This window comes from Vollenhovia emeryi, unplaced genomic scaffold (genome assembly GCF_000949405.1).
Source record: "Vollenhovia emeryi isolate VEMERY1.0 unplaced genomic scaffold, V.emery_V1.0 DF939131.1, whole genome shotgun sequence".
NCBI lineage: Eukaryota > Metazoa > Arthropoda > Insecta > Hymenoptera > Formicidae > Vollenhovia > Vollenhovia emeryi.
In genome coordinates this window covers 1,155,721-1,171,366 of record NW_011967235.1, presented here as the reverse complement: position 1 = coordinate 1,171,366, position 15,646 = coordinate 1,155,721, and the positions used below count along the sequence as shown (strand labels likewise).

General features: G+C 42.1%; 1 protein-coding gene across 3 annotated transcripts in view; it reads right to left on the bottom strand.

Annotated features, from left to right (window-relative positions):
• Nucleotides 1-380: 380 nt before the first annotated feature.
• The window catches only part of LOC105568141 (POU domain protein 2-like), a 122,089-nt gene continuing 106,823 nt past the window's right edge, over nucleotides 381-15,646 (bottom strand). For 2 of the 3 annotated variants that reach the window (XM_012023558.1, XM_012023559.1), the window contains 6 exons: nucleotides 8,771-8,907; nucleotides 6,382-6,717; nucleotides 3,776-3,838; nucleotides 3,199-3,488; nucleotides 2,581-2,877; nucleotides 381-2,439 (listed from right to left, as the gene is read on the bottom strand). In XM_012023558.1, coding sequence (XP_011878948.1) covers nucleotides 2,199-2,439; nucleotides 2,581-2,877; nucleotides 3,199-3,488; nucleotides 3,776-3,838; nucleotides 6,382-6,717; nucleotides 8,771-8,907 — 1,364 coding nt within the window. In that variant the 3' untranslated portion in view covers nucleotides 381-2,198. The remainder of the gene's footprint in view (nucleotides 2,440-2,580; nucleotides 2,878-3,198; nucleotides 3,489-3,775; nucleotides 3,839-6,381; nucleotides 6,718-8,770; nucleotides 8,908-15,646) is intronic. The other variant, XM_012023560.1, reaches the window with a different exon arrangement.

Below are 15,646 nucleotides of genomic sequence, written 5' to 3'. Positions count from 1 at the left end.
TTGCGACCTGAATTGTTTAAACATCTATAGATAGTCCACAAATAGATTTAACGTCGCCAGTAATATAAACAATGATATGTAGTTTTTAAAAAAACGACCTACACTGGTCAATGTTTGTATTTAAAAAACAAACGACATTCTCTTTCGTCTTATTTATTTCAATACCCGACAGTTCAATCTGATCTCTCTCGTCCAACACATGTCGCATGACAACTATATTTGTCACTCGCCAGTTCGATCCGACATCTCGTCTACCACACATCTCTCGATATTTTTATTCGTGTCGTACAATTAACAATGCAACTTCAATTGACTCTGCACTCTTCAACCAAGGAGTGCAATCATTTTTTGACCAATATGTAAGTGTATTTATTTATTTATTTCATATTTATTCCTATTTATTCTTATGTATCTTAATTCACTCTTGACATTTATTAATTCGTAACAACGTAAAGTGTAATGACTCTCTTGCTTGTACACAGCTTATTAACATAACGATATTGGCCAAACGAACGATATGAGATCAATAACAATTGTGTGAAAAGGTATAGATTTGCAATTTACTTTCACTGTAATTATTTACGTTATATTTTTAAAGAAATATTTAATGTTATGTACGTGTGCAGATTAATTGAAGAGTCCAAATCCGGGACCGAAACGTCGTTTGTTTTTTAAATAAAAACATTAGCCAATGTAGGTCGTTTTTGAAAAACTACATATCATCTATAGATAGCTTTTATTAGAGTTATAGTAATCGATAACTCCTTCGTCGTAATGCTGCAATCAAATTGATTAAAACTTTCAAATATAATGAATAAGGATTTTCTGGTGAATGACTAATCTTTGCAAATTAGGCAGCCGATAATTAAAAGTCGTTGATTATCACTTTTTGAAGCATAATTGAAATATATCGCAAATAATCCTGTAAATGTAATTGTATAAAATATTCTGTATTTATAAGAAAGGATACGCATATAAATACGTGAAGAATATAGTTTGACGTATTTTTATGAACACCGATTATTGCAATTAAAAATCATCAAAGTTTTCCTATTATTGACAATATGTATATGATCTACAAGCATTGAAGTCGGATACAAATAAATTCAATTTTTGTTCATCATTGAGTAGTTTTCAAATAAGAAAGAGAAACGATATATTTCAACGTGTTTCATTTTATACGCTTTCTGAATCATAGAAAATTACAAAGAATTAAATCTATTTCGTTAAAAAAAATTATCCTAACAATAATAATCTCTCACAATTGTTTCATGTACTGATAAAAAAGGTCCTACAACAAATTTGTGCGCGGTTGGATATATTAATTTACATTACGACAAATTAAAAGTTATATATTATTTATTTCAGTGCATGAACATAATAAACACATACGCATTCGAATAATGAATTGTGCATCGTATGGCATATTAAAAGTATGCAATAACTTATGCGGAACAGTTTGTAGGTTTCAACCGTTTATGTTTACATCTTTATATCAATTTTTATACAACAGTCTTCAATGTGCACTAGCGCACACTAATGGATTCAACCGAATTAGTTATTAGTTGTCCGTATACTTAAAAGTGCACATTAATATTCATAGTTAGAAATACGCAGCGTGTCTTCGTATACCCTTTAAATGTATATAACAACTGCGGATGATTTAATGATCAACACGGATTTAGATTTGTCCCATTCATAATATACAATTTCATCTACACTCTCTCGTTCAATCACTCTTCAATTAGTTATCTATAAAATTGATTACTTTTGGATTTTCTTTGTGATTTCTTTATGAGTTCCTCATTTCTTATGCGTTACTATCAAATTTCATTTGATACCGTCATCAAAGATGCTGGTTGTTAGATACCGCGTTAACTTATTTATTCTTGATTTTCTTTTCACAGTCAAAACATTAAAATATTAACTGGAATTGAAGGGGAAGTCAAGAATGGATAAATTAACTCAACGCAGATAAATAAAGAATATGAAGGTTCATTTATGGATCATCGAGATCCAATACTCTGAACGTTACCTCGATTGATAGCGTCAAGAAATCATATCATCAGCTAATGATAGAATTCCGGTAGATTGCACAAGCGTCGTGCTTGTTGCTGATGATGGTGCTGCTGTTGTTGGTGCGATTGCTGATGATGTTGATGATAGAGAGTGTCCCCTTGATGGGTCACTTGCTGGTGTCACTCGTGGGACTTGTTGTTCAAAGGATGATAATTGCCGCCTGACGAAGTTACTAAAGCGAGAGGTATAGGTGCTGCATGAGGATGCGAGTGGCCCGCGTTGGAAGAATGTGTCGTGAGTGCTAGAGGACTGCCAGAAATGGAATTAGCGAGGGATGCGAACACCGAAGGTGCAGACGACGTCATCGTTGGGCTGCCTATCGCAGCCGTTGGCGGATTGATCCTCTTTTCTTTCTGCCGCCTGAAACATGATTGTATGTTGCTTGAAGAGATTCAAAATTAATACAAAATGCGCAATTCTATTCGTCGTAATCAAGAAAAAAGGAAAAACGTACATAAATATTTTCGTAATTATATTGATCTTAACAATTGTAACATCTACCTGTTACAAAACCACACACGAACTACTTCTTTCTCCATCGAGAGGCTGTCTGCCAGTATAGTTATCTCCTCGGACGTGGGCTTTGGGTTTTGGATAAAAGCTTTTTCAAGGGCTACTCTCACGCTGGTCTCTATTGACGTTCTCTTCTTCCGCCGCCTGCCAATCGCTTCCGGTGTCGTAAGTGGATTCGATAGAGAGTTAGGATTGTTCATTGAATTATCGGCATCCTCCAGCCACTTTTGTAACAGTGGTTTCAGTTTGCACATGTTTTTGAAGGAAAGATTCAGTGCCTCGAACCTGCAATGCAGAATCATCGAATTTGTTTGACTTAAGGTCAGTGGGTGTTATTTGATTGCATTAAAAATGACATAAATCAACTGTTTTTGTTTTATATCACATTTTTTTTATAAAAAGAAGAATTTTTGTATAAGAAGAATAAGTCAAGCAATGTATACTATCAAAAATCTAAAAATGTAAATAAAAACTTAGTAATCTCAAGATATCTTTTAAATTTTTAGATTTCTATGACATTTTTTTTACTTATCATTTTCATAACGTTGGCGCCGTTTAAGAATTACGTTTATTTAATCACAGTTTAAACAAAGAATGTATTTTTACCTAGAAATCGTAGTTTGTGAAAAATCGTTGCCATAAAGTTTGCCCATGGCGAGTCCGACGTCTCCTTGAGTAAAACCAAGCTTGATCCGTCTTTGTTTGAACGTTTTGGCGAATTGTTCTAGCTCTTCGAGGTCCGTTGTTTCCTCCGGCGAAGGTTCTAATCTTGTCGGTTTTACTGCCGGTGGTGTGCTAGGTGGTGGTGATGATCTCTGCGCCAAACTTCGCCCCACTAAATTACCGCTACTCTGAAGAGCCTGCTGTTTCTGTAGTAACTGCGCTGCCGCTTGCACCTAATAATTTTAGTTTTTTTTATGAATTCTAAATTATTAAAAATACACACGTATGAGATGATGAATATAATTATATAAAATAATCACAATCGGCCGCAGTAATAAAGATCTTTAAACATGCAAATTAAAAGTTGTATCGAGACGTTTAGACGTGTTCCGGATGTAATATATCACTTTCAAAAGGGAATTTCCATCTCAATTATTACAAAACAATTTTCATGCTTTCATCCGCGAATAAATTTCGCAATCAACAATCTATCTGGATACAACTCTGTCCTAAATCGTACCTGCATGGACTGTGAGCGCGGATGACTCGGTCTTGTCGGGTAGCCACCGCTCTGCAACAGCCCCTGCAAGACGTCGACGACCATTGGTAAAAATCGACATAATGGTCATCTGCGCTTCATCTCTACTCGTGATAAAAATTCGCTTTCGCGACGTTTTTAAAATGTACTTTCAAAACGGAACTTTATAATCGATTTATCGTTCCTCGGTGAATCTAAATATAAAGTTTCCATAAACGAGTATTACGATTTAAAAAATATAATTATATACAGTCACCTGTAATTTTGCGCTCGTTAGTCTCTCGAAGATAAATGTCTGAATATATTTTTGGGGAACGCGCGGCACGTGTCGAGCTCGTGCGCGTACAGGTACGAAAAATATGATTCCAAGGGTTAAATCTGTCCGATCGATTATTTCCATCTATTCCTTAGGCGCGATGCTCGATTACGAGAATGAAGGGTTCGCGTCACGGGCACGGGTGTCCCGGATCGGAAAGGGTTCGGGGTTGGTCGCGTGTCGCTGGCATACGAGCAGCTAGTTTATACGCATTGTGGCCGCGAAGACACCCTACGGAAACGCCTCGAGTCGAGCCACGTGCGGGATCAACCGCGACAGGTTATCGTCTACAACTTAAAGACATTCAAGCAGGACTGATCTTTTCATGATTAAGAGACAGCACCGATTTCGAAAGATTTACAGAAACGCTAGATAACGCAAGTGTTTTCCTACTGGATAGTAACAACTGATAAAAGAGTCGGTGCATGCGTTGATTTTTATCTGACAAAACTTAATTGATAAATGCAAATGTACAAAAGTATTTTGTGATTTGTATGTGCGTGAATCTATACTGTACATTTTATTTTTCTGATTTCAACCTGCTCAAAAGATTCCGTTGAAACAACAAAAGCATTGTTATACTGTATCGAACCTCTCTGAAATGTTTCACAATTATTCAAAGAGCGAAAAGAATTGCTTCGAAATGATTAAGTCTCTGAATGGAGAAATAAACCTTTGTTGCGGCAGATAAGCCACAAAAGTCCTCACGTGGCGCACACGCGTGGCGCAACCGCCCGCGAAGGGGTTGAAAGGGGCAGGTTGTACTCGGCGAAGCGATTTCCCGAGTGAAGAAGGTCGTGTGCCTGTCTTAAAACGCCCCGCGCGAAAAGAGGAAAGAAGAACAGATGAGGACAATCCTCCTGTAGCTTAGAAGGAGAAGGAGCGCGATGAAAAGAGGAAACATCCTGGCCACGTGTGAGGTAACAAAAGGCACCCCGGGGCAAGGTGCCGAAGGACCCTAAGCCCACCTTGTAGCATCGCGCGGTACCTTCCGATAAAGACGGGGAATATCTAGTAGGGCCCTACGCGCAAATACGCGCGTGTACGTGTGCATGCACAATAAATATATAATACAGAGGCGAATACGGCTGCCCATTAAGCGTGCTAAAGCTCGAAGTCGTTTTGTTGATTTTTCCCGGAGACTATAGTTGCACGCGCACGTCGTGACGGATTCTATAGACTTTTTTTTTCCCGTAAATGCAAAGCCCGGTCCATTCAGATCGCTCGCGAGTAGGGCCGCACGGATGAGAAGGAGGGGGGGAGGGGGAGAGCGCATCCAGGAAGCGGGATCGTTTTTCAACGTATCCCCGGATATCGTGGATCGATTCCTCCACCTTCTGTTCGATCCGAAAGATCCGACGAACAAATAGTGAGAAAATCGTGGTACAGCTTCTTTCATCGCGGAAATACGTGCCGCGCGAGACGACTGATAAATATGTCGCTTCTTTTTCGGCGATCGTCAAGCGCGGGTTTTAAAACCGTGCCCGAAACGTGATATTTATCGAGGAAAATCGGGAAATCTCTTTGTACGCTTTTTCCGGGGATGTCTTCAATCATCGTCCGTTTTGTGTGCGTCTTTCGCGTCGCTATGCTATTACTGACTATAGCGCTATCAGATGTATTTTAAAATTCAGATATTCTCGGTGATATCTTTTTCACTTTTACGCAATCGATCTTACCGAGATTTGTTAACTAACATTTTTGCGATAAACTACGTTGCATTTTACTTCTTGCCGTCATCGAGACAATATAAGAATGGGACTAAATAATCAGGCACCGCAACTTCCATCAGAAAACACGCCGGGATTATTTCGACGGCTGGTCCTTTAAAGAGACTTTAATGCGACGTAATGGAGCGCGAAATTCAGTCGTGATGCAGTTGCAAGTTGGCGTTGTTCGCGTGCATTTGCATCGGCGAGGGCAAGCCTAAACGAGAAGGTAGCACCCCGATTCCCTTTGTGCCGTTGCCGGACGGCTATCTTGACGTCGAATCGCGAAGATGCTGTACGCGAAGAATAAGACGTTCGCTCTCGCCCGATCCGCGTCCTGATCAGATAGTACGGCCGAACGCTGCTTTGGCGATCCGCGCCGATCGGCTTCGATCCCTCCGACGGAATCGCAACGGTACGAAATATAACATGTGATTTAAACAGACAAACACAATTCGGCAGGTAGCGTCGATAGAACACGTGGAGATCGTAAATATTATTTTTAATTAACTCTCCGGTCTTAGCTCTTTCAATGAGACATTTGCGATTATTCATGCACTCACCTGATTTTGTAAGAAGAACGAAGGAATCTGTCCCGCCGCCGGAGTGGCCTGAAACATGGCGAATTGCTGTAGCTGCTGTTGCAGTGATTGCAGTTGATGTTGCTGCAGCGTCGAGGCGATCGCTTGGATATCCTGGGTCCCTAATGCACCGTGCATCAGCAATTGCTGGCCGAGCAATTGAGTCGCCAGCGCGGCCTGCGAGTTGCTATTATTTTGTTGGCCGGACGTGTGTTGCTGCTGGTGACTGCCCGTGAGCTGGCTGCTGATTCCGGAACTCGGCGAGGACGCGCTGCCGCTGGTACCGCTGCTGCTGTTGCGTTGCGAGACATCCGTGACCTGAAAAGTGCCGTCGAATTTACATTACGTTCGATTTTCGTGTTGATAAATCTAGCTTAAATTTAGTTCAAACAACAGAAGTTGTAATAATTGTGTATTCGGTATACAGTGCCGTAATCAAAATTGCATCACTTTTAGGTTTTCTGAGCATAACTTTCGCCGAAATGCATCGAACAAGCACAAAATTTTACAGTAGACACTTGATAACAGGGACATCCCGAGGGATAAATCGCTGAGCATTTTTGGGGTATTAGTTTGGACATTAGGCCTTGCTGGGGCATTATAAAGATAAAATAAGATGAAATAAGATAAAACAAGATAAAATAAAACAATAAGATAAAGTAATGCCCGCTGGGCATTAGTAGGCATTGGTGTACATGATTTTCACTCGTGCACTTAAAAACTAGTTATGCGCAAACAATCGAAAGGCGATACAATTTTGTCCGATACCGTATTTCAAGAATTATATTCCACTGTCCGAGAAGATGTCTTTCAATTATAGGAGTTCAATATCATGGGTCACTATGATCATTAAAGCGCTATGCCGAAAACTTTTAGCCCTCTAGCTAGACTGATTAGTTTATCGTTTGATATTATCAAGTGACAATCTTTGATTCCCCCAAATGCGGGCTACGACATTTCACGCTGTAACGTGGGACCGGGGACACGAAGAATCAGCCGGGCCGCGCGAGGAGGGCCACCCTCCCTAATATTACAGAGTAAATTCGCCGTCGAACAAAGCCGTGTTTACACTCGGCCAGGTCAGGATATTGGTCACTACGGTCCATCCTGCGCTTTTGTGTTTTATAAAACCTACTCTCCCTACGTCGTCCCTTCTTGTCGTCCATCTCGCTAGTGGCTTCCTTTATTTATTTGTCAAATATTGATCGCGAGCGCTTTTTACGCCCGTCAAGAGCGTCCTGTACGGAAAAAATCGAAGACACGGTCGTGCCGTGTTCGTGAACGTTCCTCTCGAAAGAAAGCACGCTGGATATTACGCTCGCAAATGGGATTGGTAACGTTGTTGATACATTTAAGCGACGCACACAGGCAACAGATAACAATGGATGACATGACAAAGCACGCTTTCGTCAAAATAAGTAGAGAAAATACCATTGAAGTTAAGTTATTGAAGAAAATCATCTTTTGTAAACGTTATTGACGAGTTAAATAACGAAGACACATTTAATTATTAATAAAAACAGCTTAAACAAAATACAAGACTGATTAATCGAAAAAGATCTTAAAAACGTTACATGCACTTTCTCCAAAAATAAATATGGGTAAATAAAAGAATTATTTTATTAATTATTTGATTTTTATGAATACAAAAGGACCTTTTCATTCATAGGAAAAATATTTGATATAATTTACATAATTTAAATAATTATCTCTACACACGAGTTAATTTGTTAAGATAAAACTATTCTTTTGACATTCGTCCATAAAAATATTACATCTGATAACATTTGTAATGTTTTCTTGTCAGATTAGATAAACGAGCAGAAGAAGCAATAATACGTTGTTTCTATATTTTTCAATGGCGGCAATAAAAATCTATTGGTGAGACAGTAAAAATGTTTGTCTTTCGTTATTAATTTTGAGAACATGTATTATATCGTCGATGTTAATAGATTCGTTGACACACGAAGACCAAGAAGAGCAACTAATTTCGCGCGTGTTATACAAGCATCTGCAGCTTCGTGCACGCAAGATGCCGTGCAAATTATTTGAATTATACTCGTATATTTTGCTCGCGGCACTAATTGTAAAGGCCGCGCCTCTTTTCAGCACTCTCCATGCCTTACCCGATAATTATTAACGCGTGATGATACATGACAAAGATTTAATATCTTTTTGTCTTGTAATTATAAATGTTTTCAAGTATCGAATAATATCTGTTTCACGTAATTTATATAAAATTAAATAAAATTACATAAATTAAATTAAATTAAACACAGATAGAAAAAATTTTCATAAAAGATAGCGAAGTGACTTAATTTCAACAACTATAATCGCGAATACAGATGAAAGGAAATGAAAATTTATTTACCAGATTAAGAGCTTCCCTGTCCGAGTCCATGGAGTCATTATCAAGATGTGCTTCGGTGGCATCTTGGATGTCACTTGCAATACTCCTGTCATCTCCGCTAAGTTCAGGACCATCAACGTCGCCGTGCAAATCTGCGTCTGCAACAAAAATCTCCATTTAAGTGTTCGATTCAAGTTCTTTATGTTTGACAAACCTTTAAAGACAAATCAATGACATTTTCACTTTCATTACGCACTCAAGACGTAACGTAACGTTGTAACATATGTAACGTGTTGCAAAACCCTCAGATATAAGCATAAAATTCATATTTTTAGACTTTGAATCAAGCTTATTATCAAGTTTGTCAGAAAAGAAAATTGCGACAGCTGCCGTACAATCGTTGTTGTTCTGCGCTCTATATTTCCGATGATGATGGTATCTCGTGGGAGTGCTGGACGGCGTGCTGGTGGCATGAAGACGCATGTCCGCGAAGATCATCCTGGATTCTTCCAGGAAGACCATCATAGCTTCGTCTGTTCCGTTCGTCGTCCCTACATTGGGACGCTTCCCGAGGTCCAGCACGGTGATCGATTTCTCACGCGAAAGTGAAAAGGATCGCGCACGGCGATCCTGCGGCGACCTATCGATCGGCGCGATCCCATCGCGCTACGGAAGACATGGGACGGAAAAAGCTGTGCACTCCGATCCGAAGAAAAACGCACCGACGTTTCACCTTTCTCCGCGCGGTATCACCCAGCGATCAAATGCGGAAATAGTTAAGTTTAAGCCGACGCGGTTTGAGTTTAATTATCGCTCGTTAACACCTCATTAATATTAATGCGGACCTTAATTGACCCCGCGAGTCTCGTCGAAACAGTGGCGTCGAAGAGGCCGCGAGTTCGTCGAAGATCCCGCGCGAATCCTGAAAGCCACCGCGGCAGCGTCGGTCTTCGTCGACAAACTGATACGGAGCGAATGTCAGAGTGACGCAACGAAACCGTGCCCCTAAGGGCGCACCAACCTTCCCCACTACTACACATGGCCCTGCTGGGCCCCACGATTGGTCGGACGCATCAGTTACGTCAGGCCGATTGGTCGAAGAGAACCCTTTTGCCCTTTCGCCGTGCCCTCTCTCCCTACTTCGATAGCAACAACCCTTCGCGAGCATCCATCATCGTATCTTATGACTGCTGTCTCCCTCGCCACCCCTTTACCGAGAGCCTCCTTCGTCTCGCTCGCGCTGGGGTTGTCGGATAATGGCATGGAACCGATTCGTTGATTCGGAGAACACGCGCTTACGCACTGCGATTGGCTAGCCCGATTTTTAATAATTATTTCGATACGCCGATAGACTATTTTGAAAGGGGATTTATAGCACTCGACGTATGTCGCATTCGGGGCTGCTGTCGCAGGCTCCGCGTATCGGGACCGATCAACTTCTAAGAAACTAAGATTTCGTTTCATGCACACTTTCTGCACATGAACTGGTTGCAGAACAGTTTGTACAAGTTGTGTTAAATATGTTTTAAATATAGTTATAGTGCAAATATATTGGAAAGAAAATATTTTTATAGACATTGCCGAATTGGGGAGAAACAAGAAATGTTTTAGAAACATTTTTCAATTTATGCAATATTTAACAGATTATATAAACGCAGTTATATTCGTATAAAAAATTTATCCGTCATCTTGTTATGAAACATGGTAAAAATTATGTTTCCATTTGTACAATTTGTAAAATATACAATTATATTTGTATTGTGATAAATTAGATAAAGAAGGTTTATCAACGATACTTAACGTCCTCACCGCCGGTTCAACAATATTATCTACACATTTCTTACGTCGGATCTCTTAACTATCTCTCGCGTGTTTACGAGGTAAACGTAAAAACACGTAAACTGAAGCGAGCAATCAGCCGCGACTAAAGACAAGGGAAGAAGCTATTCCCTCGCATTCTTGTGGGAAAAGTCGAAAACCGCGGAAAGGCAATGTCGAGGGGGGACGAGGGTCAGCGATGCCAAAAAGTAGAAGTCGCTTAGCCATTTGGTACCGCTCCTCTCGTGCTTTCCCATCGACTCCCGATTCCGGGATAAAAGCCGAGGAGAGAAACCGAAAATGGAGATAAACGCTCGCGAGAGCGTTGTAAAAACGCTCTGCCGCGGGCGCAGGTGGGGGGACCGGAGCCTCCGCCGAGGTGCTACCGGGGCCGGGAACGATCGTTATAGGAACGTAGAGAAGGAATTCAAAATCCTGTGAATATACTGCGAGAGCGCGGCTCCGCTTCTCGGGGGCCCCGACCCGATTTTTGCTTCTCCATCTGCGTTACCTGACAGGAGGATTCCCCCGAAATCGTAAAAAAAAGGGAGGAAAAAAGACGCAACAGGTCAGGTAGAATACCTCCAGGAAACTAGCGCGCACGCACGGCATTGGTGCCGGATTCCCGAAAATTTCGCCTCGTTCGGCACGTTCTACCCCACCCGGGTGAATCCCGGGCCCTTCTTCCTCCGATCGCGCGTTACTCCCCGCGCTTCACCGTCCTTTCCAACGCGCAAGATGTTGCGGCAGGTACATACGGCGATTCACACACGGCTTTCCTTTTTTACCCACAAATTTGCATCGTCCCTCCCTTTTTTCGTCGAAAATTACGCTTTTTTTCCGTGAGAATCTACGGGCCCCTCTACGGGACTCTGCGCAAACGGGAAAAAGACGGCGCTGAGAGTGGGGAGATAGAAGAAGGGGTCCAAGATTTTTGGGGCGATTTCTGCCGGTTTTGATTTTACCCTTGCCCTCCTTTGTACGTTACGGTGAGCGACGCATTAAAGATGACGGTGCCCTATTATGTACCAGGTGCGACGTCTTTGATAACGGAGGCAGAGCGAGTGATTCGCGGATGAAACTACCCCGCCGATTGGCTTTACTTCTTTGTAACATACACGCGTGCAAAATCGCACACAAGCGCGCACGTACCCAGAGACAGAAGAAGATGAAAGGGGAGGTAAATGCGACAGGAAGCGACGGTTTTTCCCCATTTTTTTTCCAGCTAGTACACGAATAACTGACGCTCCGCTCTCGGCGAATCACGGGCGATAGTTTAAAAAACCAGCGAATAGATTTTGTTTAGGGTAGACACGTCGTTCGTATCCCAGAAAGAGAAAGACGAAGAGCGAGACGTGGATGTGAACGCTAACGGATTTTTAACGTACCTTCGTAAAGTTGCGCGCACCGTCAGTTGCACCAGGAAGAGATAGAGCTTCAGGTACCAAAGATACATTCCGTACAAAAGGATTTTGAAAATTACGGTAATTTCGAAAAGAGGTAGTGTATAGACGTTGAAGACAATGCTGTTCTCGGTATCAATTCTATCCTTTCCTATTTTTCCCGCAAATATCTTTGATGTCATTCTTCCCGTGAAGAAATAAAGTATAACGACTTCGCTATTAGTTCCAAACTACCAGCAAATTCACACCTGCGACCCTACAGTCGGATGAAAGGAGCGGCCGTTCGCCGCGCCGATCCACCCGCCGATCTAGAGCCGGCGTCGATTCGATATCGAGCTGCACGAAGGAATGTCGCTCATCTGGAAGATCGTTATCTCCCGATGGATCCTCGACATCTCTTTGTGCCGCATCTGCATACACACCGGCGCACGCATACTCGCGCGCTCATCACACGGCCGTCCATTGTGCCGTCGACGCAGTCACAATGCAGTCGCCCATGCAATTTCGAGCCATTCAAGTCCGTTTAGCGCTTTGCACGAGTGACATGGTAACCGTCTATCCATCACCCACGCACACTCGCACGGACGCGAGTCGAAAACACCGTCGCCGAGAGTCGCAGGCGTCGCTGGGGAGGTGCGCAGCTGTGGACGCAGCCCTCGTGTTGTACGTCCCGCTCCTACGAGAGGTCGAGGAGACGCTAGGCCACGGCGGCGACCTTCGCCTTCGCCCCTCAAGAGAGCGACTACTCCTCGCGTGACCCACGGCGAAAACTACGTGGCTGACGAGCCGGGCGCGAGCGGGCTCCAGGATCAGAGGTGCTCGCCGACGTACGCGAGTCCGTCACGCCCGTCAGGTGATAAAACGACGCACAATAGCGTTACCTCAAGGCTACCGAGAATTGCGCGGTTTTTGGCAAAACTTACCGCTGTTAATCTGATGGAAAGAGGATGAAGAAATTAATCGTCACGATCTCCCAGTCATTGAGTCAGAATTTTCCAAACCGGGAAAGCAGATTAGAGAATTTATTTGGGCAACACTGCTTTATTATTAATTTAAATATAATATTTTTCGTGTTCAGATACATTTGTGAAAAATGTGTATGATTTTAAAAATGATCTTTTTTATGACGATTTTTAATGTTATGAAAATGTTATGAAAAGGTATGAAAGAATAAGAAATTTCCTAAATCTTAACCGGAGATTTAATTAAGGAAATGCAAACATCGCATTTGTTCGCTAAATTAAACGTTGCGAGTACACACTCTAATGAAGATAATTTCTTCCAGAACATGTCTTTCGCACTATTACGTGTTTTAACACGAACATTTCCTAGCTAATCTGAATAATAATAACAAGCAACACACAATACGAAGTAGAACAATGTAGGCAGTGTTCTCTGATATCCATACAAACCAATGTCTGAATTATATTCCGCCTCTCATGAATATTGCATTCATCGGAACAAAGTTTCCCAGAACTAATTCGTTGAAATCAACGTCCGAACGTGTAAAGTTGCTCCAGTAGCACTCGGTAAAATCAAAACCTTCACAAAGTTTCAATCCATTTGGCACGATTCTTAACACGATTACTAATTAATGTAATTGTAATTACAACATTTGTTATTGATAATTGATAACAAATTTTACTATCTTTCGCTGACAAGCCTGAATCAAAGCCTCGCCTCTAGATTAATTTAATTACATAAATTTTTCTGCGAATTATGCACAGTAAATTCTTAATACATATTTAACCAATGAACTCGAAACGCAATCGTTAATCACAAGTCAGATATTAGAGCATCGAGCAACATGAATCCATCAATTCCATCATCATGTTTCGATTTCACCGAACAGTAGCGTGTACATTCCCATCTAAATTGGCGGACTTGGCCGATGAATAGCGACAGACGCTTTCTCCGCCTGCGAGCGAGGAATCGCTATGAAAAAGTTCCATTTTCTGGATGAATTCTGGCCACAGTACCGTGCAACCAGAATCCCTTCCTAAGCGGCAGTCTCTCCTTCTCTGTTCGTCCTCCCTTGCAGAGATTCTCTTCGTCCATTTTTCTCCTATATTCCTTCTCTCTCGTTCTACCGCTCGCTCTCTGATTCAAAGTGTTTTTGTTCGCCAGGGCGAGAATAGCCACCGACGACGAGGGCGTGCTGCTCTTTCCGCGCGATCTACATAAAATATCGATTCTCGAGACGCGTACCGGGAAAAATATCGGCGAGTCACGCGGGCCCGATGATGAATCCCTCCTACTGAAGCCGGCCCTTCTCGCTTTAACGTACACGGAACGCGTCACAAAAGAGAAATCGTTATTTTCACGGCTCGGTCCGATTTCGCGGTTGCGTCCCGCATTCTCTCCCCGTAAAATCCCCCTCGCCCTCTCTTATACATTACCGATCCACCCGCGAATTCGCGATCACCTCGGCCTCATCGGCGATTTACTCGATTCTCAACCCTTTTGCTTCTTTGCATTGTTTCTTCTTGTTCTTTGGTGGTCTTATAATTGATCAACTCTCTTCGCAGCTTTTCACAATTCTTTCGAGGCCGCTGACGTAATGAAATCATACAAATTCGATTATGATCCCAATTTTTAATTGCAACCGATTACTTTTATCAAATATTCTAAAAGAGAATGTTCTTTCGTAGAAGCGACGTTTCTTAACTCTAAAAATCATCAGCTTTTTCACCAGCGCATTGTTTTCACGAATCTAGGAACTCTCGCATAACCGATTGTTTCAATGTTCGTGACGGCGAGTGATTATGCTACCATTTCTCAAGAATTAATTTACGGCATATCGGAATCACGATTCGTAGAATGAATTGCTGCCAGAGTCAAGCTGACGTGAACTTTTACGCACTAATGCCAAGTTTGTCCTGTTGTTTCTCTTGGATCAATTAAAAATGTGGAATTTATCTTCCGATTAACAAATTAAATAAAATCTATTGAAAGCAGATCAGTGTCCAGCATTAAGCAAGATTCCAGGTTTAATTAATATGCAGCGCTTCCTTGCTTCAATATAATTAAAAATCTTCCTCGGTATTGTAGTTTGAGACGTTTATGTACTAATCTAATACCTGCCAGTTGTTCTGTAACTTGTCAATTTGCTACCTCAATACTTTGATATTATTTAATGTCGTACTAACTTTTCCTGGCTTGAAATGGCAAGTATCGCAATTACTTGTGCATGTCATTTTCATTCAACGGGACAAGGACGGCAAGACGTTTCTCATCGTTATAGAGTCCCTTTTCCTCGATTTACTCGCGTCTCAGCAAGACGCGCACACCCCTCTAAGATGGCAGATCGCATTAGAGCCGGGTTCCTCTCCTCCCAACCGTTCTTCTTTCTCGGCTGTGTAGCAACGCGACCGAATGTCTAAGCAGCATCTGCCTTCCGCGTCGTTTCTTCGTCGCCATTCTTACGTAAGGCGACGACAATGCAGCCCGGCCCCGGTTACGGGGGAGGAATTCCCCCGGGTATTATTCCCGAGGTATATGCACCGCCTGTCAACCGACTTACGATTTTATTAGGGCCTTACGTCATTCGATTATGCTTGGCCGGGCCTTGGTTTTCATTCAGCGCGGGACCCGAGACTACCGCGAGGAAATATCCGACATAACACATCGGATCCGATCGGTTTCTACATGGCTACCTTGAGCATTCTAACACTGC